At 33.6% G+C, this 23,671-nt stretch overlaps 1 protein-coding gene across 1 annotated transcript in view; it reads left to right on the plus strand.

Moving 5' to 3' along the window:
• The first annotated feature begins 1,508 nt into the window (after positions 1-1,508).
• Positions 1,509-23,671, plus strand: part of LOC124352817 (paired box protein Pax-1) — a 52,042-nt gene continuing 29,879 nt past the window's right edge. Inside the window, exon 1 of the mRNA XM_046802508.1 lies at positions 1,509-1,616. Coding sequence (XP_046658464.1) covers positions 1,607-1,616 — 10 coding nt within the window. The 5' untranslated portion in view covers positions 1,509-1,606. The remainder of the gene's footprint in view (positions 1,617-23,671) is intronic.

A 23,671-nucleotide genomic window follows, 5' to 3' on the forward strand; every position in this document is an offset into this window, starting at 1 on the left:
AGGAGAAAAACCGGGAGTGGAGTTCGCTTTGTTCTACGTTTTGGATACGGTTCGAAGAGACAAGTTATGTTTTAGGTTGTTTTATTCCTTGGATGTAGGCTTACTGGTCCTGCATATTGAACAGAACATCATTGTTTATAACATTATTATATATTACCACCTGATTGCTTAAAGTAGTGCAATCAGGTTTTCGTTGAATTATTATTATAATTATTTTTTTTTTACTCTACCTTTAAGAAGGCAAGAGAAATAGAAAAATGTGTCATTTGAGGTACCTACTTCACGATAAATTTCAAGTAAATATTTTGTTTAATTTTCTGACCAGTCCATGAACATGACTGAAGGATGTGCATTTTACGGTCCATATTAAGTTGAGTTGAGTATTAAGTATGAGTTACGACATGATGTGATGATTTTATCGTGAACAATTTATGATTAAGGGAATATGTAGTAATATTTTGAATGAACTAGTGTAGTGCATCATTTAAGAAAACGACGTGTTATTAACAAAATTTTATTTAGTATTTCACTTTATTATTCTCTCTGTTCATATTTTATAGATTATGAATACGATATTATAAAAAATCATATCCTTATCTTCAACCGGGTTCCTGGGGGCTTACTTCAAGAACTCCAATATTTCAAGGATATATATTTTAAATATCCTGTGAAATTATTTTTAAAAGTTTTTTTCTTGAGAAATGCGTCTTAAAGGACATAAACGAACCTCTTTGTATAAAAAAGGTTTTTCATTCTTTCCAGCCATATTTCATACACATAGGTCTACTGTACAAAATACATATCTTTATCTTCACCTTTATTTTGGGGCATATTATAAAATGTCTCTAGATTTTGCTCCAAATGCCTGGTAAAACGTCTCGTAGAAAGATCACAGTTAAAAACATTGTTTACTGCATTTATAAAAGGTGTCTTTGAGACCAAAATTGTGATAAAAATCTTATTTTAATTTCCAATTTATAATCGATTATCGTCTATCATCACCCTAAGGCATCCTAAGAGAATGGAACAATAATACGTTTAGTCTTTTCACTATGATATTGCTGTATGATCCGACGTGTGATTTCCACATTACAAGACTTCACATTGTTTTACTCGTCTTATCTAAAGTTTCGGCTACTTAGACATCTGTTCTGATCTGACAGTGGACACACGCTCGTTAGTAGCCAATCGCTCACGGGGCAGGCGGCAAGGCAGACCCGTGCCCTTGGCAGCAGGTAACTCTAATGGGCTGGTGAGAGGTTCGTCGCGGTCACTCGAAACGGTGGATATTAATTAACCCGAAAATATTCGGCAGAGCGGGGCAGCGAGTGTGTGTTAGGCGCGATTTACAGGATTGTCGGGTAATGGGACGGACGCGCCATGATGCAGTCGAGTGGCAGGCGTCTATTGGCTGTGGCCAGGCGTACCCATTGGCACGGGCGCCATTGGCAGCACAGGTGTGGTGGGGGGAGGGGGCGTGGCTCCACGGCTCACTAGAGTGCGGTCAACCAGTCCACTGCCGACTACAGAGCAATTAGTCACCACAGCCACCTTACTTCCGTTACCGTCGAGTTTGTGTTCTGGATACCTAACCTCAATCGGACCCATGGACCCCGGTGAGTTCATTTGCTTCATTGTGCGTAAAATTTAACCGTACAGTTGTTGATTTTCTGGTGTTAGCAAACGTAAATAATGGGTTCCTTGCCGCTCACCGCGAGATAATGCCAATCCAATTCTTTCCACCAAGATTTTATTTGTATTCTAACGCCTGTCAGACATTTATAATGTATTATTTACTAAATTGTTTACTATTTTTTCTCATTTAAAAGTAAATAAATAATCAATAAGTATGTTTTTCTCAACTAAAATTGGAAGCTATTAGTAACTCTATTATTAGTTCTTAAATGTAAATTTAATTTATCATTAGTGATGTCATTCTTAATTCGTCGTTATTATTATATGTATTCTATTTTCTTATCAGAGAGTCATTGAATCTTAGCAGCATCTATTTGTTATTTTGACGCATTTAAGTTGTATTTCCCTCCGTTATTTACCAATGTAACTAAGAATTTATTTATCTATTATTTTTTCCCAGTTTGATTTATTATTTTGTACGCGTCTATTTAGTTAGAAAATATAGTAAACTAATATTTTTTCGTTCGTTGTTGGACATAGTATATACTAATTACAAAAATTATCTAGTTAAATATTACACGAAGCTCGTTAATATTGAATAAATGCATTAAGTTTTAATATAAGTTATTTCATAACAGACTTTTATTCTGTATATTCTTAAAGAAAATTTAGATAATAATCAAAATTTAGTTATTTCATCTCCATCAAAATTTAGTTATTTTATATCCAGCTTTCATTAAGTAAGGTTTGTTAAATATTTTACACATTAATTAAATTGACATCGTGTTGAGACCTGTTCTTGAGTTATATGCAGTGACGAACTTTACTCTCTTTACTGCCCTAGGCCCGAAAACATTGGCTCTCCTCCCTTAAAAATTGTTTGGGTTTCTTAAAAATTGTTATATAAAATGGTGACAACCATCAAGTTCTCAATTGTTATGAAATATTTTCTTAATGAATTTGAAGCATTTCAAAAGAAAGTAGGCTAAACTATTTTTTAATAACCAAAAGATGAGAAAACCTGTAGCAAACTAAATAGTAGTCTATAAGTTACATATTAACTTTTCTTGCTTTCTTTAACGAATATTCCCTAATGACATCGTCAAAATTCATGTCAGGTAGCGTTTTTTGCATTTGCATTGAAACTAATCAGAAACTGCAATTTGATAACGTGTTCTAGTTTGCTGCTCTGTTGGGCCTGTTGGAAAATTTTTTACCGTTTGTTGAATCAATGTTAGAAACATTGCCTGGTAATTTTGTATTTGTTGCTAACCGTCAGTATTATTCTTCAATAAATTAGTTATCACAAATTATTACCCTCACATAAATCAAATACCATGGAACATAGGACAAATTATATTAAAATTCAGGATTAAAAACATAATACTTGTATAAACCGCCTGTTTCGAGGTTACGCATAAAGAATTATTGAAAATTCAGATGTAATACAATTGTAAATTCTCGTACATTTCAATTAAATTTCATTTATAAATATTTGTATAATTCAATTGAGAACATAACAATATTTTATTTAGTACCTTAAAATCTATGATAGAATTAGATAAATTAATAAAACTATGGATTTTACTAGCCGCTAGTAGAAAACAACGCGAAGCCTTAACTTTATTTTTTTTCTCTTTTCCTCGTTTAGTCGCTGAATTGTTCTCTCTTCTGTTCGAGTAGAAACGTATTCAACACTGACTTTTTTACCGGTTGTTTTTGTTACCTGATTTCTATTTATTGTTATTTTGTTGTTTGTTGTTATGTTTATTTGTTGTTGGTTTTGTTACATTTTTTTGTTCTTAGAATACTTTTGCTGTTTTTTTTTTAACTAATTTATTACACTCATTTTTCCATGAAGTAATTTTAATTAAATTAACCCTACATGTTTGTTATTTTAAAAATTGTTATTGTCGTTAACTACTATATTATGTTTATTTACCTCACAATATTGTATCTAGTCTGTGTTATGGGGAACCATTGAAATAAATAAATACGCTACAGAATCAAAGTAATCGAAAATTAATTGTAGGCTAATATTTATTTTAATTTATTAAATCTTCAACAATACAACATACACAGTTTATAATAAGACGGTTGATAAAAGAGTAGAAATAATAATAATAATAATTAATAGCCTACTTACTAGTAACGGAGAGAAATAACAATACAATGCAAAAGTTCTTTAACAATAATACAAATACTTAAATTTAACCAATGTAAATTCAATGTAATAATAAAGTTAAATTAACAACAGGGAATTAGATAGTTGTTATCAGCAAGCATACGTAATAAAACGATTTATTAAACTAAAAATTCAGTACAGTTTTATTGAACATATTTTGTTATCATATTAGTCTACTGATTGAATGTATATACCAATTCCAAACTTTAATTCCAAAAATTTGCAATAATAGTCTATAAAATAGTCTAATTTTGGTTGCATTTGCAGAATTAATTTTATTTTTATTTTTTTGGTGTTTGCTTTTTAATTAACGTGATCAAAATAAAATATTACATATCTCTAATAGGCTGTATTAAATCTTTTAAAAGAATACAACGCGACACGGTGTCTCGAATACACAGAGACAGCAAGTTTCATAATTTTATTGCGTACTTTTATCTTAATTACGTTAAGCATTAATATTGTACATATTATAATCCTTTTTTATATGAACTCACACAGAAAGACTATATTAAATAGTTCATTTAAACTAACAATAATTCGTATAGTAACACCGAAAGGGCAGCGAAATATTTTATTTGTAGTAAAAGTAAGGCCACACAGCGATAAGGCCACAGATAAATAATTAAGCCCATATTTACTTATATTATTATTTGTTCATCCAAACTATAAAATTTAGAATATATATATATATATATATATATATATATATATATATGTGTGTGTGTGTGTGTGTGTGTGTGTGTGTGTGTGTGTGTGTGTATGTGTGTGTGTGTGTGTGTGTGTGTGTGTGTGTGTGTGTGTGTGTGTGTGTTCATTAAAAAGTGTATATTAGTTTAAATAATCAGTATTACGTTGATCAGGGAAATAACAGTAGCATATGCTGTAAAATATTATGCTTGAGTTAACTTGTTATGTTCCGAGTTATAACGCACTTATGCCATCTTATTATTTTTTATATTATTATTATTTATTTTTCATATTTATTTGTATTTATTTTGCACTGATTGGTTTAAATGTATTTTACATCACTTTGTGTACGGTATTCGATTGTGCTTGCATTAAATATAACTCAATTCCTTTAATATCCGTACTTTATTAACTTGTATTAACTGCAAGACATGTGCATGATTTTACCGTAAACAACCTGGTCTGTATACACTTTTATTCATAGTATGTTATAATGTGATGTGTTAAAACTAATTATAAAACTCACCCTGATTCCGGTTCTTAGTTTATCACCTGGGGTTGTCGGTTCGAATCCCAGGAGCATAACAAGGGAATACTGTAAATGTCGACAAGGACAAGGACGAGGGAATGGTTGTGTGTTTTGTATTCCTCAAAATTTGTAATTGTTTGGCTAAATTGAAAAACCTTTTTTTAACTAGACTAATACTAAAAAACAACAACGCATACAAGACAAAATAGAAATAAAGCTGAATAATATAAAAGGATAAAGCTGTAAGTTTTTATGTAAAATTTACAATTTAGTCATAGAATTCATCTTGTAGCTTTAAATCTTTCAAATGTTTTCGAAACCGAACACCTGAATCCCCTTTTTCGAAATCCCATTGAAGTGTGAGAGGGGTAGGCTACTCAGAAGCACCAATTCCTCTTCAATGTAACATTCTCAAAATCAAAACTTATGTCGGGAGATCAATTCCTCAGAATTTTTAATTGAATGGCTAAATTGCAAAACATTTTTTTAACTAGACTAATACTAAAAAACAACAACGCATACTAGACCAAATAGAAATAAAGCTGAATAATATAAAAAGATAAAGCTGTAAGTTTTTATGTAAAATTTACAATTTAGTCACAGAATTCATCATTTAGCTTTAAATCTTTCAAACGTTTTCGAAACCGAACACCTGAATTCCCTTTTTTGAAATCCCATTGAAGTGTGAGAGGGGTACTCATAAGCACCAATTCCTCTTCACTGTAACATTCTCAAAAACAAAATTTTGTTAGCCCTTAAAATCTTACCACCAATTAATAATAAGTGATCAAATTCATTAATATCAATAAGAGGCATTCTCAGAAGATATTGTTGGGCATGGGAGAGGAAATTCTTTTGACAAAGGAAACATCATCGATCGTTGGAGGGTTTGTGTTGTAGAAAGAAACAATATATGTAGGTACACTTTATACCTACAGTTATTTAGATCACAGTTTGGTGTTAAACATATGACATGAGTTTGGTTGTGCATTGCCTGTTTTAAGTTTTTATTATGGTTTATTTTCGGCTTTGATCATTTTCATTCATAAAATGTAGCCATATGCGTTTTTGGACTTCTTAGAAGAAGTTTTGGACCAGGCTAAGTGTATATGTGTAAAGTGTGATGAAGTTTTGGAATTGTACTAACAGTGGATTACAGTTCAATAATAAGTTTATTTTTGCTGGTTTGTGCCTTCGGAAGGATCGTGCTTTCTAAAGCTTGCAGTAACAAAACTACTTGTCAGGCTTTGCATACTATTTACGCACGCCATCCAGGTGTTCGTTCCGTGTTTAAACATGATTCATTCTCAGAATACGACCAAAACAGTAGCTGGAGCCAATCCAGAGCCTTAAAACTTTACGAGGTTCTTGATATTACAAAATTAATAGAGCATTGCGACTCAGCCCGGTTGTGCTCTATAAGTGTGGTTTGTAGTTATTTCCATCAAGTAGGGAGATTGATTTAGCGATAATCAAGTTGTGTAGTAAACGATCTGTATGAGTTACGTGGCAAGACCTGTAGTTATACCCCGTCACACGTGGATTTAGGTTATGGTAGTTCATTACCTGCACATTTGTATTTCTAGAGACATCATATAAATAACATGACTTTCCGTTATACGTAGATCAAAAATATGATTGACTTTACACTGATAAGGAAAGTGTAGGATCGTAGAATTTAATCTTAAAAGAATGCTCATTTTCAGTATTATTACACGAAAAGTAGGGTACTGAAAGTTTTTTGAAGATAGTCGTATTTTCAAGACAATCTGCTATTGATTACATAGGTACTAGATTTGAGACTTAATAAAACACATGGTAATTTGGATATTAAATTTTAACTAAAGTCAGAATGTAATCAGAAGGTAATGGCTGCAATAGTTAAGCTTACAGTATATTTCAAAATAAATAAAATCTTCGCAGCGCGTAATTGCAAAGTGATACTACTAATATTCGATTTAGTACTCGTATAACATTTCCAATACATATAGCCTAGTAATTACATAATTCGAATTTTGACAAAAGTGTAAATTTCTTCGTATTCAAATAATAAGCAGGATTTCTGTAACACTTTACTTAATTGCCCGGTAAGTACAAGACTGTTTCATAAATCGGTATTACAAGATGCATTCATACAATATTTGTAACAATAATGGAATTAAAAATATAAATTTGATCTTATATTTTTGCAATAATTATTTTTTCGTAATTCGGATATTTTTACTGCCGGTCATACTATACTCTTTTGTGTCATCGTTTATGGGCTGGTCTTTTACATCTCTGAAATAATATAAGTTATTATAAAATGGCTCCCAGATCTCTGAAAACCCATCAGCATATTGTCTCTCGTCCATATGTTTATCAACAAAATTCATAATTTTCAGTTCTTTTTTATAATTATTTATTTAATAACAATTTTCGAAAATCTCGTGAAAATTCCGAAATTGAAACGTAATAATTTGGGCTTTTGAAAAGTCACAAAACACGAGCACAAAACATTATTTGTAAACTTTAATGTTCCTAAATAATAAAAACCAAAATCATATTCTTTGTAAAATTTGTAATTTTTAAATACTTGTGTTAATATACACTACACAAATAAATGTATACATTTATTTATACATATATTTTAGCTCTGCAAAACCACTGTCCTGCAAAAACTTTTGCTCGAATTCAATTTGTCCCTCTATTATAAGAAACTGTGGACAACACTGACGATCAGTAATTGTACATCAACACTATTACAATATTTATAAACTAAGTGATGTAAATAATATTGCAAACGAACACTAATTAAGCCACTTTTACACTGAACTAATGTTTCACTTTAATTTTACGTATGCCTATTTATGCACTTGCTGTAGGACAGTTCGTAACCATCAGCAGCAAATATGAAAACTTAAATGAAAGCAAATGTTTCTTATAAGAACTTGATAGGGATGGTAAAATTACACTTGTCTCGCAGCTCCATTCTCCATTTCCTGCTTTTCTGTTGGATGTACAACAGTTTTTTACGTTTCGTTTTCAGATTCCAAATCCTGCCATTGTTATTGGATGATCATGCTGACCACCATAAATAGCCCATTTAAACCATGGAAATGTATATACATGAACATTCTTAGACACGTCAATAGTTATTTATATATTTAAATCAGCGTTTCGTTTTGCACATATAACACTTTGCGTATGAAGCTTTTAAGAGCTAACGATGCGTGGGATAGCCGAGAATTTGATCTCATATATCCTGATAATGAAAACAACACATTTAGCAGAAAAATTGCAGCAGCTTCAGATGAATTACTCATACACTATTACTTTTTTAGTTTCTCTCGATCTGTCAAAAGCCATTACCATTTGTCTCTCTTCCAGATGCTGATCATCAGATTCTACGTTTCTCTACTTCTGGTTAGTATGATTTCTATGGGTCTAGTAAAAGTCTAGAATCACGAATCCTTCGTTTATTTTTTTATAACCGTATGTTTTGCCGATTATTTTAATGACTCTGGTTCTTTAGCAGATCCCTGTAGTTTAAAATCATTTACAGAAACACACCAATCCATTTATATAGTTCAAATACATAAACGTAGAAAGGTTAAGAGATCTGTATGAGATATCGTGTACTGAGTGAAATAGCATGAGGTTCTGTACAGACTATTGCGATCAAAGGTGAACTAACACTGACACCGCTCGTCCAAGACTTTCCCATACGGAGGAATTTATTAGACAGCGTCAGCTTATTTACGTGGACTTACATATGCCACAATGTAGTTTCTTTAATAACTCAGGATTAACAGGATACGCCTTCATTTTTTGTTCAGGAATAGCGTAAGGTATTTTAAAATTAGGACAAACCATTGTATTTTGGAGTTGCGAAGGTAGTCTTTGCACGTAAGTCACAACCCTACCACTTTATAGCTACAGAGACAGCTTTGTGTTGACAATTGTCATAGTTTCTGAAAGACGCGGTCTCGCAAAGAACCGCTATTTCAGAACTTGTATATGCGTTTGTACACAATATGGACATTTGAAATTTACCAAGGCAACCTTATAAATGTGTGATATGTGGTAATTTTGGTATTTATGTTCGTGACAGGATTAACGCTGAATCTGTATTTTAGTTATTTTACCCACCCGCCTTATGATGACAGTCACTGAGTAATAAAATTATATATAAACATATTTCTGATCTATAAATTATGCTACTCAACTATAAATCTATATTACCTTTCGATAAGAGGCACACGAAAAATTATGTCCCGCTATAGTTTGTCGGTATGATTTATTAATAACACATATTTTCTGAACAATCACATATAGCTTTACGCTGTTCATATTATGAAATCTCTACCAATTTGCGTAGCTTACATTGTTCTATCAAATGTTCCTGAACCTTTTTGGTTAATTTCACTCATAAGAGAAATTATTAGTTCTTTTCTATTAGACTGGGGGCAGTATGGGATCCAGAGATAGTACACCGGTTAGGATCTTAGATGTTCTCATAGATTCTAAGCTAACCTGCTCTTGAACACGTGATCAGTGTTGTTTCGAAATGTAGAAGAAGTGTGGATCGTCCGATTTATCAACGACAGAGATTCTTGTCCGATGTTTTCAGATCGATGGTGGAGTCCCACTGGTGTTACAAACACCGGGATTACACAGTTACAGCAAAGATATTTTAAAAATATATGCATAAGACCTTAGAATAGAAATGATAATCTAAATGGATTGTGTAGTGGTGACAGTAGGCTACGTTTGAGGCCCACCGCAAGATTCTTATTAGGGGAGAGGGAGGGGTTTTCTCATAAACATATATTACGACCCCCAAACATATGTGGTATTTCCGCGCCGCTATCGCCTGAATGGGATTATGATTATTAATTAAAGGGGATTGGCCTCCCAATCACAGTATTGCAGGGAAGGTACTCAAGATGTCTATGACTAAGCTGCTGAACCTGCCTTCAAAAAGAATCCATGTAGTTTTCAGTTCGAAGAGTCTTCATTTGGGGCACAGTTATGCATATACAGCCAGAACTGAATCTTAAATCAGAGAAAATGCCCATGACCATTTAATCATTCAGGTGAAATTCCGTGGATAGCTTAAAGTTTCCATAATAGGTTGGAGTAGACGTGCAGAGTGTATTTAACTTCGCCTTTCTTTTATTGTTTTTTTACGATGTATCAGTGGAAAATTATATACGCATGTGTGAGACGCAGTTAAATTAACTGACATCGCAAACACTTGTAACAATGTCGATATTTCCGATAACGACACAAAGAAGATTTCACGGAACGCTACAATAGCATTGAGTTACAAATGTGCGAATCTCACACTTCGCTTGTATTGTAAGACCTCGTTGATCAAGCCATTCATGCTTATTTGGTCACTTATCTTTCGGTATTTGTGTATTAGTTGCATGATTTTGCCAGAGAGAGAGAGAGAGAGAGAGAGAGAGGGTGTAGATGTAAATGACATTTCTCTCAAGAAACAAAACTAGTATCTTTGAAATCTTGGATTTACGACTCCTTGTTTTAAAACACGTAAAATCTGTTCTCTCTACAACAGAGGTTCTACACGGTTACTAGCAATATTTTAATTCACGAATTAACCAAGAGGGAAAAATGTCGCGTACCTTCCAGTTGGAAATAGGAGTTTGTTTCCACCCAGAATTCCCAAATCTGGGGAGAAAGTTATCAATAGTGTTCCGAATAGTTGTGGAGGCTGGGGAGGGGTCCTCCACCTTCACAGGGCCGCGCATTAACAGCTTTAATGTAGAACAACACGGGTGTTTGTCGGGCCTAATGGGGCACAAGGCAAATATTGCCGGAGCCCTCTTCGCTACCGGGCTTCGGACAACAGCGGCGAGGCGGCTCCGTGCTCAGGCTTAACATCGCTCTCGGCCTTAGGCTGGATGTGGATACCTAACCTACAGCGTCATCCTCTCCTAGCATCATCCCCTTACGTAATAAATTGTATAACAAAATAAAACTGTAAGTGCGTCAGCGCCATACGAAGTTTTCCGAAGAATGAATAAGGATTTTGTATTTCGTTACAGTAATTGGATTTTGTTAGACATAATTGGGTAAAATCTGATAACGTTAAAATCCTAGCTAATTTGTATAGAGCATTATAAAAATGTAGTTGTTACAATAAAATATTTCTCAAAACACAAACACTACATTTCAATTTTTCGTAATTTTTTCGTAAGATTCAGATTGCTCTGAGGGCTCAGTGTTGGATAGTCTCATACAACTGAATCGTGTTCACATTCCTACTCCGATAAGGGTCTTCTACACTCAACAATGATTACTATAGGCTATTCCAGAATTGGCTTTACTCTGTAATGGTACTTCTAAGCCAGATGTTGGGAATTTCAGTTGATTCTTGAAACTGTGGTAGTGTAAATTACATTTACGTAACTTGTAATTTGGACTTGTATTTTTAATAGAATGAATCATTATTCATTCTCTCAGTCTCAAATACTCAGAAAGATGGATGAATCAATCGTGACAGGAGATGGGGTATTCCTAGAGTTCATAGAGTAGGCTACTAGAGTCAGCATTGTCACTTAGTCAAAACAATCACACCTCCACGTGGATGATTCAGATTTCCGTTAAACTATAACTTCTTTAATTCCCTCGGTCACAGAGATTTAGCGAAAACTTCTGGGAATCATTGAAGGAGGAGCTCTTCTTATTGGAATACACTATTTTCTATTAATTAATGAAAGAAAAGTCACAATTATCCAATAATTTTGACCCAAATTTTTTACATATATTAATATTTATTTTATTTTACTTTTAATTAAAAAAATCTTGTATTAAGCTTTACTCAGCTGATAATTGTTTTAAATTGTAAAATATTTATATTATTTCAAATTGTTGATTCACACCTGACAATGGCATCTTTGATGTCGAAAGGCCTCGTGTATAAAAATAAACTTATTGGATAATTGTGACTTTTCTTTAATCAATTAATAGAAAATATTCTGGGAAACAGTTTATCTCAAATATTGACAGGGTAAAGACACTTTTTACATACATTATTCACCTTTGCATATCCCCTAGCAGTGTCCCGCGTGGTGCGGTCTATTAAGAAATAGATTGAAAGCTCTTCCTAATTAGTTATGATTGCTAATTGTCACGAGTTACAAGTTTAGTTACAGAATAGGCTAATTTGTGAAAAAAGCTTTCTGTAATCTCACAAGTAATGAAAGTTAATGAAAGTCTTTTGATAACCATATCGAGAGCATCAGCAATTAAAGCAAATGGGCAAAAACATGATTTAGTACAATGAACCGCTCGAGCAATTCTCCCAACAAAAAAGCACTCATCGTGAAGATTCAAACCTCCCGCGGTAAAAAATATCGAAGCGATTTCTGGTCGTTCATAACCCCTTTGAGACCGGAAATGCCGTCGCTCAAGCTCGATGTGGTATGTGAGGCGGCAAATGGAGGGCCGACAAGATGTTAAGCGAGGCCCCGCCCCTACACAGAGCAACGCCGAGTAAACGACAAAATATCGGAGTTAAAAGAGTTTGTTTTTGTGGCTGACACATGTGCTGGCTAATTATACAGCGGAGATAGATGGGCTGTCGTCGAATTAGCCGGGAGCGAGCTGAGCGGCGTCTTTGTGTGGAGTAGTTACAGGATGTCTCCGACTCTCAAAGGCGACGGAGGACGTAATTTGTGGTACAGGAAGTCGGAGAATGGAGGAGTTGCCAACACGAAGTGAAGGTATTGTTAATATCACTCGATATTTCCGATCAGGTTCAGTTGGAATCGATGTAGTTGTGCGAAGTGTTACGGTGTATTCGTATTCGTCACCGTCAAGATTACGGAATAAAGTTCGAAAATTGTTTTAGTTACCAATATAACAACGTGGAATTCAATGCATGCGAAGCATGTACTTAAAATTTAAGGTTCTCTTTCATTATACGACCACGAGTAAAGACGTAGAATTTTTTTTGTTCAACACGACTTTCAGTTACTTTTGGCTTAACGCGTTATCTTGATTAACGATGACTCTGCAAAGTTAGCCGGACTAATTTTATGGGGCCAAAATCAAGATGGCTGCCAATTAAGCCTGTATACACCACACATTTATTTGTGTATCTTTACTGACATTATAACATTAGGGCCTCCTTAATAGTTTTCGATTCTAAAGTTGGTCGTGTTGTTCAAATAATTCTAGCAAAAACTTTACACACTAAAAAATATTTTACACATTTCATTTGAATTTGTTTGATTGAAGAAATCGTTGCTTTCTCATTCACCACCGAAAGTCAAACGAAGTCTTTCGTGTCATTTACATATCTATGTAATTTATTACTTTAGGCTATACTCGTAAACCGTATTAGATACTCTCCCAGGACATTTAAAGTCATTGAGGTAGATAACGTCCTAAATTATAATCGTTTCAAGAATTATCCATCAAAAGAGTAAATGTTGTGTTAGCGACATAGCAGATACACCTAAATAAACTATTTCTTAGTGGTAATTTGGATTAATTTGTAAAACCCGCTCTTTATATAAGTTATAAAAGGATAAATCATTCCAACCATGCAGCTCAGAAGTATAATACTAATCCATAACGCAAAAGTCTTATAAATTTATGATCAATTTAAAAAGTAATACTGTTCATATTTAATAATAAAAATGCTTTCGACATATTCCATCAGTACAGTACTTATGCTATTTGGTACTCCTCATTGTAGTACCTTTAAATTAGTCTTTCAACTTACTCAACTTATTTAGTTGCCAAATATGGAATGGAATCTACTTAAATAGTGTGGTTGTAGATTAAGTATGTAGGTTATAGTGTTCTGCTGTTTAGACTTGAGTTGTAGAGATAAAATTATGTGCAGAGGGCCATAGTATTTTACTTTTTTTAAGTTTCCAAACACGTACATTGATAGGAAATGTAAGTAGGTAGAAAAAGAAATATAGGATGGAAGCTGGTACACACAATCGAAATGCTTAGCTGGATCAAAGGTGTCCATGCAAGCTATGGTTATGGAGTAGACTAATCGCTTATTCCACACCCACTCAGTGACGTTACGCCGATCTCTGTACGGTACGTAACCGCTCGATTCACAGTATACGAGCGCGGCTAAATGACCGGACACAATCGCCATGGCAGCGGTCGTGGGCTGAAGACCTTTCTCCGCTGTGATTGATTTATCACGCTTGCTTGATATAGCGGCTATTAATAAACACATTTCATGGAATTGGCGAGTTCTTTGTTGACTGCCAAGTCTGGGATTGGACATTCATACACTCGTAATGTTCATTTTCAGACCAACTGGAACTGGAAGGACACTCTTAGATTCACACACACAAATATAGAAGGTAGTCTATTTTATTTGAGCGTTTTGGAAAAGAACCTTTTAAACTCACTCTGGTCTTTATGTTTGTTTGAATTATAATTAATTAGCATCCTAGTTTTAGTTCGCAAGTAAATATTTTTCTCCGTCCGTCTTTGTTATTGTCATTTTATCATTTTAATTATTGTATTTGGAAGTTTCAGTCCAAATGCATTCGGCCATTATTTTTGTTGGTAGAATTGTGTGATTTTTTCATTTTATAGATATTATCAACACAAACCAAAACGCTTTTATGTTTTTGTTGCAACGCGTATACTTTTTTTAATTTTTAACAAATGAATAAAGACAGGTTCGTGACTTTTACAGCAAAATTAATAAAAAATATTTGAAAGCGTTTAGAAGTCTATTATTTTAAATGTATCTTTAAAGTGATACCTTTCTTATATTTGTATACAATTAAACGTAAGGACATAAAAGTGTTTTAAGTTTTATAACATTGTTCTTGTGTGGTTATAGTCAAGATAACCGCCAGAATAGCCGTTTAACTTCAGTTACGCCATTTTAATCCGGCCTCGCGGCGGCATATTTCGTTTCAGGGAGCTTCAAACACTTTTACTTTAGACAATTTTTTCTACTTCTCGATTCGTTTATCTATTTAATAACTTCATCCACAAAACATTAGCGAATCAATAATACTCTATAATGTTCGCTCTGTGGAAACAAAACCAACCACATATGTCAATCTTCGAAACATAGTGCAATACTGTTTGTAACGTACTATAATGGTGTAAAATGTCTGAATCTCTTTTACCCTTAAAAAAAAACAACCAGTTCTTTAAAAATATACTCGAACTATGCCCGTGAGTGCGAGAGGATGAAAGAGAAGGATGACAGAAGCCATCTGCCGCTCTCGACAAGTTGTATCTGTTTGTTGGGGGGTATGTTGTTTGTTTGTTTGTACGGGATTCTAGGGACTAATTTTCACAGTCAACAAACGTGGCACTGGAAGGTTCACCTGCCCGTGATCATTAAGGCATTGTTAAGGGTTTTGTTTTGTTTCATCGTTTCTCTTCTTAAATTTAAAGTTTAGGTCTACTAATTGTATGTATTAAAATTAATTAATTATCCTACTAGACCTCCCATACTCTGTTCTACTATAAACAGGCGTGTTCGGTACTGGAATTCCTCCATAGCCGCGGTCGACTGGAAGTCCCCGAGGCAGTGGAGCGTCCAGTAATCGGCTATAAAATTAGGGAGCCGCGGCCGCCGACACAATCAGCGGGTCAGAGGTCAGCTGAGAGGTGCCGCAGTCTCTCAACCCGTCACTTAATGAAATAATTACACTGAAATATCGCTGTGTTGATTTGGAGCCGACTAACTTATTGGTTGGTTATCGCCCTGGCATTATTGCCGCTCCGCGCAGTTCCTCAGCCCTCACAATCCTTCACACTTCGCGGAATTACTCCCCCCTCCCCAACCCCCACATGACAGAATACCAACAAATAAAGTTTAGTCATCGTGACTTCCACTGCGTTATTACAGTTTGGGGATGACTTCGTTTAATATTATATGTATATAATACAAAATATTGTATGTGTTATATGTATGCAATTCCATAAAATTATTCAAAATTTGCAGAACTGAACAACGCAACGTGAAATAGCCAATAATAATAACAATATTATTATTTATTGCAGGAAACAATAAACAATAATTGCAGCCTATAAAAAATAAAATCCCTAATCTAATTTAATAACTAACTCAATTTAATTTTAAGTAAATAATAGATACATATCGAATTAAAATTACATTTTTGGTACGTGATTCCATTTCTTTGGATATCAGAAAGGGAGTTAGAAACAATTATTTTTAATTGTTACTGAAGACTATTCCAGCGGCCCATCGCAAATTCTTCAACTGAGTTTTGCCCATGAAAAGGCATAGAACGAAATAGGCTTGCGTATCATATGTAATATAATTAGTATTTAGTAAAATATGTTTAATTTAAAATGCACACCATATTGAACAATATTACTGAAGTCTTCAAAGTTATGACGTTTCCAAAAGTGGTATTATTGAATTATTTTGACTATGAGCTTGTATTCGTAATGACAGATTTTGTATTTGTCTGATTCCCAAATGTAGGTCTATACAGTCCAGGAGCCAAGAGCACATTTGCACTATACATGCACACAATCTGGTATTTCTTGGATTCCGGGAATAAATTTTCAAATTCAAAATTCTTTAAGAACTTTACATTTTATTGCACCAAGAATTGCTAACAAATTAACAAGCAATATTAAAGAATCACCAAATATAAAAACTGTTTTGAAAAGACTTAAAGAGTGGCTGCTAACTTTGGAACACCTTGAATTCCTTAGAATCCAGCATTAACAGTTACGATTGTACACCATTGTCCATAATTATTTTCTTAAGGAAATATATACTCTCAAACATACAGCGATATATGCTATCAGTTAAATTCAACATATTTTCTATTACTTATTTCCTTTACACTAAGAAAGTAAAGAAGCACTAATTGGCCGAAAAAAATAAATAAAAACATTAATTCTTTCACCATTTGGACGCTGAAAATAATTTTAGCGTTTTAAATAGTTAGAACCTCCAATCAGGCCAAGTGCCGTAGAGGGCCTTTAAATGCAAATACATGGTTAAGTTTTTATTTAATGTATTTAGTCAGGTCTTGGCAAGTGTAATTATATTGTTTATAATACATAATTATGTAACATTATCATTTATTTTATGTATGTTTTGTGACAAAGTAAAAAAAATAAATATATTCATTATTATTATTAAATCGATATAGATGTTTTTTAAACAGTCATCATTCGTCAACCACGCTAGTATGGATGGTGGTTAATATGGGTGTGTATTAGTATTGTTTTACGGTGTAAATATCAGATGACATCTGTTTCTCAGATAATATTTTTACTAACTTAACACATTAGACACCAACCCCTACAAACGTAAACAAATGGTAATTAAATCAGTGTAAGCTAACCACATATAGAGCTTGAAAGTGGCATCTCTGTATCTAGTTGTCATAAACTATTCTTTAGGTACTAACGTCTTGATGACGTTATAAGTATGTCAAGATATAAGAAAATATAAACTGGGAAAAATTATCGTTTGATATTTCTAACTCTTGATTTTCAGTATTCTACATTCACTAAATCTAGCGCGGTTGACAACCGCGTTCTACTTGTTTCTATTCTAAAATTCCTCTATAAATTTCAAGCAAACCTAGGTAGTCTGATAATACAGTGCACATGAACTCTTGGCTCCTAGGGTTGTTAGTCTAAAAACTGAAAAACAGCTGTTGATTAATTGTTGACTATCACCTTGACTAAATGAGTTAGTTTTAGGTAACGATTGTTGGGCTTCTTCGTTCACATATTTGACGTGTAGAAAGGATTAGTGTTCTGCTCAGGAGATTTCTGACTTTTGTGTAGGCCTACTTCAAATTTCACGCAATTGATTTACATGACTTTTGATGTGATATTTATAATAGAATTTGACAAATAGTAAATCAAACCTAGCTTATACATTCTACTTGAAACAACCCTTCCTACCATAATTGTTGACTATCACCTTGACTAAATGAGTTAGTTTTAGGTAACGATTGTTGGGCTTCTTCGTTCACATATTTGACGTGTAGAAAGGATTAGTGTTCTGCTCAGGAGATTTCTGACTTCTGTGTACTTCAAATTTCACGCAATTGATTTACATGACTTTTGATGTGATATTTATAATAGAATTTGACAAATAGTAAATCAAACCTAGCTTATACATTCTACTTGAAACAACCCTTCCTACCATAGTTTGTAACAGGTACGTTATGTAAATAGTATTTTTGTTGCTTAAAACTAACAACACAATTGTGTCTCAATAGTCAACACCACGTACAGCCACGTACAGATATAGACAGAGATGATACGTTCATTCACTTTCATACATACAATTTTGTTCAATTAAATAAATCACATTGGCTCAAATGAATCTCCGCCCCTTTTTGCAGTATTTAATAACATTCCCAGCGAGTCATAATAAATTCCTGATCAGGACTCACTTGTAAATAAAACATTTATATCTATTCCTAGTCAGATCGGTTAAAAGGGTTATCTTGGCATCTGACTTGCACTAGCTTACCAAAGGTTATTACTTGTTAGTATCCGATGGCTCAGCCGAGTATAGGCCTACTTGTTATTAAGTAGTTGACAAAACAAAAAAAATTAATTGTTCAACGAATCGATACCCAAGTTAACGGTAAAGTCATAAAATATATTAACTGTTCGGCAAAAATAATTAACCCGTATGATTATTTGAATGTTGAATTTAGGTCTAGTAACCCTTCCGTTTTTAATATATCAGATTTATTGTGAATATAGGTTCGTGAATGGCAACTTTGTTTATTGCATTGTATATTTATGTATACTATATGTATTTGTGTGTGTGTGTGTATGTATATATATATACTGCTTTTCATATCCACATACAAGCAGACGTCATGGAGAGCAGCTTGTTGGCTGGAATATTGTTTTTATTAGGAGAGGACTCTTTTTATTTTATTTTGTAAATTGTTTTGTTTTCGTTACGCTGACCAGCTACTGGTTTTTGGTCAGTGTATTTCCAAAGAATGTAAATTGTTTTGTATTTGTTTGTTAATGGTGGAAAAAATAAAGTATTATTATTATTATTTTATTGCAGCGTCTGGTATCTGACGCTGTATCGAACTTGACTCCTGGAATCTGGCGATATCCGAAGGAACTTGACGTCTGAGATCCGAATAAAGTCGGCGACGAACAAGCTCAAAGACGTACTTGTACATCGTTTCAACATTAAAAACACGTAGACTGCTATATACGATATAACAGTGTAGTGTAATTTAGGTGAAGTGGCAGTGTCATTGTCTCATTAGGTACACAATTAATTGCACTACGATGTTTTTGACACGATCTTTAAGCAAGGCGGAGCAAGTGAGTTTTCAACACATGACGTAGCTATGGTAGAAAGGGATGATTCAATTTATATGTCGAAAAATACCCATACTATATACCCCCCCTTCCTACCACCGTCGTTACTATATGATTATTCTAATTAACAATTCCAATTTGAATTGTGTCACTGCAATTATTAATATTAATTATTACGTGTAGATTAATAATTTAAACAGATATTTTGACTGCGCGTGTTAAAATATTTTGGCGCAATAATGTGACAAATTTTATTTGAAATATCTGACTTAAATAAATAGCTATGAAAACATAATAAGGCATATAACCCTGAACGGACTACAATGAATCATTTATCTCCATCAAAAATAACAACAAAATATAAAGAGTAGAACAAATTATGTACTTGCAAATTGTCAGAATAAACTACAAGTCAGACCTATTTATTATCGTGAGGACAAAAAATAACTCTTAATATTGGATTATGCCCAGAATTTAATTAATAAACAAAGGCTTTATCTGTAGTGTTTGCATTAATTACAACTTAAATTAGCTTGAAAATAATGACAGTTCCAATTATAAAATACAAAATAATTGATTTGAACTTTACCATTATCTCTTATGGCTCTTATTATCTCTATTATATTAATAATCCAAATAATAATAATAAATAAAGAACTTTAAACATTTTCAACTAATGCTGTTAACTAATTACTGTAGCCTATATTATTTGCCTAGTCAACACTAAGTTAAGTAGATAGTCAAACCTTTACGTTATTATATAATTCTACAAGTCCGTTGGTTTGTCTTATAATGTGTAGGCTACCTAGTTAAAATGCTTAGATGCAGGGTAATTAAAAGAGTGTCTAAAAATGGATTTGTTTATAATGAGTAATCTAACATTTCGTATAAAACCCCTTTTTTACACATATAGGTGGAAGTATTGCAACTTTAGTTTTAGAATAATTTTGAATAGATGTTAGAATTGTGGTATTACATTCTGATACAACAGTTACCTCTTTAGTTTTTTTTAAATAAAAATAGTTTTTGACAATTTTGCAGGTAAGTAGGTTACTTAAAAATATGCGACTATTTAAATAGGCTATACGACATTGGAGAAAGGATTACATTAAAGCAAAAATAATTATCATTATGAATAAATTCCATAACAATTTCTAAAAATATGAGTATATAATATGTATATAAGTATCGCAGGCATAAAATGATATTATATACGTATACTATTTACATAAATATCTCCCAACACGGAGAATAAAATTTTATTTAATACTAGCTGTTACCCGCGGCTTCACACGCAAGTTTTTTTACATCAAAGTCCTTATACTACACTTATAGTACTTACGATGTAATATGATGGAATTCTATTCAATTTTCCAAACGTAAGTAAACATATATCAGATGCATATGATTGCAGTGGGTTTAAACTGACTCATATAACTTTTTGCACATGTAGTAGTTTTTCTTGACGGAATTAATTAAACAGTAATTCCGACGCCATAGTAGGGGTTTCATGGTTGTCCCCATGAAGGAAATGATACACATACTGGGACTAAGGAGCCTATCTCTGTCAAAAAGCGTCTTCTTCTGGTTGTTTAAACTCAATTACGGTGCCATAGTTGAATTATTGCCCCGACCAAAAACTATATAGGTGTACGTATGTAGATCTCTGTAGTTAGCCGTGTAGTGGTGTAGCTGTTCTCGAAATTAGCGCTTAGTAACACATGTAGTGGTTTATTTTGATTTATTTTTGATTTAAGTTGTAAAAATAATACTGGTTGAACCAATGTTTAACTATTTGGTCTCTTGACATTAACAAGGATTTTATTAGTTTTATGCCAATTTCTTAATAGTAGTGTAAACGGCTTTTTAGATGTTAACCGTGGAAAAGAAGGCAACTGCATTTTGAAAAAGTTCATATACTAATATACCTATTTTAAATTAATTATTAACTAAGATCATTGAATGTGGAGAGATGTTTTCGGAAAACAACTTTCGGAGAGCACTGATCTCTCTCTCTCTCTCTCTCTCTCTCTCTCTCTCTCTCTCTCTCTCTCTCTCTCTCCCTCCCTCCCTCCCTCTCCTTCCTTCTCTCTCTTTCTCACTCTGCCACTGAACATTCTCCGCCGTGCGGCACTAATCCCCGGTGAGAAGGTAGGTCGCTAGCCGCGACGGTAGACTCTCTGTGGGACAATATTTGGCAAGCAAGCGGCAAGGGACGGTCACATTAGCTGTGTTTGTCCTGAGCCTACACCGGCGGCGCCACCGTCACTTGAGTAGAGAGAGTCACATGCGTAGCGCTCAGCGCACAGATCCTCATCTCGGCTGCGGGGTTAGCGCATGTCCGCTTCCTGTCATAGGCTAGGACGCGAAAGCTTTCCAGCAGTCTATAAGTGGAAATCGTCTCAAACGTGATTAACTATCAATATAGCTACTAAAGATCATGAATCATCAGTGTGCATTCTTCGGATAAATATATCAACCCAAATGAACAATGCAGTGGAACAAAACTTAGGTCTTCCAAATAGATAATACCCCAACTGATAAGAAAACCACTCACGTGCCACTTCACCCAATGTGTTCTTGCTGATGTTGTTTGGTACACTAAGGTTCAGGTACACCCCAGCTGCAATGTCGTTGCCAGTTTTCACCGAACGAAGGTCCTTAGGTGAATTAGGAGACGTTATGGTTGGGGCTCCAGATACCAGGTTTATTGAAGGAATACAAGCCAGTGTATATGGTGCTGAAAGTGCTAACTATATTTCTCCTCGAGGTTAAGAAAATCTCAATGACCTGTGGGTGCAAAGAGTGTCAAGGGTCAAGTCATATGTATCATAGATGTTATGAATATATGGATTAGGAGGGTTTGGTGATACATAACACGTTCTAGATGAAAAGAATGAGTAAGGTATAGATGAGAGGTAACTAAGGAAATCGTAGACTCAGGAATTGGAAAGTTCCATAAATTTAGATACTGATCTGCCGTTTAACTCTAAAGTCAAAGCTTTTACAGGAGACGTAGATCTCTAATTCAATGTAGATGTATCAGCCGTGGTTCTTAGGAGTACAAAATTATAGGAGTACAATTTCTCAGATAATTGTAATGCATAACTCGTTATAACCTTACCGCAAACTTTATATTCTATGTCTATAAAATAGAAATCTAATTTAGTCTGTGATCTTACAAAAATTAATCAAGAAACAAATAGTTACACTTATAATCAATCATATGCAATCTCTGTGAAAATTTTGGTTAGTTAATTTTAAAGTTACACACTTCTTTTACAGAAAATGATTTGAATGATTGATTTGGAATTCCTTGTAGGCCTACTTATAAAAATTTACAGTTAGTGAATTTTTTTAAATTTTATATTTTTATTATCATTTTCTGCTACAGTGCTTTTCTTCGACTAAGAAAAAGAAGGGAAATCCAAAAAATAAGGAGGATTTTTCTTATTTTAACTAACCAAAAACCCCTGGATTCTGGTCCAAAAGTCCATACTAAATCCATTGAAGGTCCAAATCATGTCAACTCAATCTTCAAAACATTAATTCAGCTCAAATCACTTTCACTTATCTGAAAAAAGTTTTACAACGGTACATTCAAATATTGTTGTAAGACTAGTTCTATTTCACTGACATGAAGTTTAGATTCGAAAATATTATGCACAACTTATGCTCATGTTAACATCCTATCAAGTCAGTGACGTAATATGACTGCTTCTTTTGCTCGTTATATCACTGTTAGTGTAGAGTCCACAAGTTACGGTTATATAACCTTTTTATGTGTGATCTTCAAGTTGTTCAATTTACTTTGGACAGAGGAACTTGAATAATGCCAGTTACATGATATGAAGCAATCATTACTAACACTATTGTATTTGATGATGTTTGATGAATTTCCTTAGTAAGATTCTTATACTGGCCAAGCCAACCAGCTGAATTCTCGAAAACATCGTGTCCAAACAGCCCAATCATGCAACACTTACAAAATTAGATATGCCAACAAGTTGAGTGCGAGAGTAAATCACTCACGTGCCTTTGCCATGCTCCGTAAAAACGTGGTAGGTCTAAGGACATTATAGAACTTTGATAGAATCAAATTTATTCATTTTACGAAATATTGAGTTAGAATTGTGATCAATCCGTTTACGTTTGAAAGGAATTGTTTTTCAACAAGAATATATGTAAGACAAGAGAAGAGGACATTCGGATGTCCAATATATTTTTTATAGCTTTTGCAACTGGCCCTATTGTAAATCTGTGACCTAAATTTGAGACTATCGACAGTTAGCTGATGGACATAAACATACAATTGT

The sequence above is a fragment of the Homalodisca vitripennis genome, chromosome 1 (assembly GCF_021130785.1).
Source record: "Homalodisca vitripennis isolate AUS2020 chromosome 1, UT_GWSS_2.1, whole genome shotgun sequence".
Classification (NCBI taxonomy): domain Eukaryota; kingdom Metazoa; phylum Arthropoda; class Insecta; order Hemiptera; family Cicadellidae; genus Homalodisca; species Homalodisca vitripennis.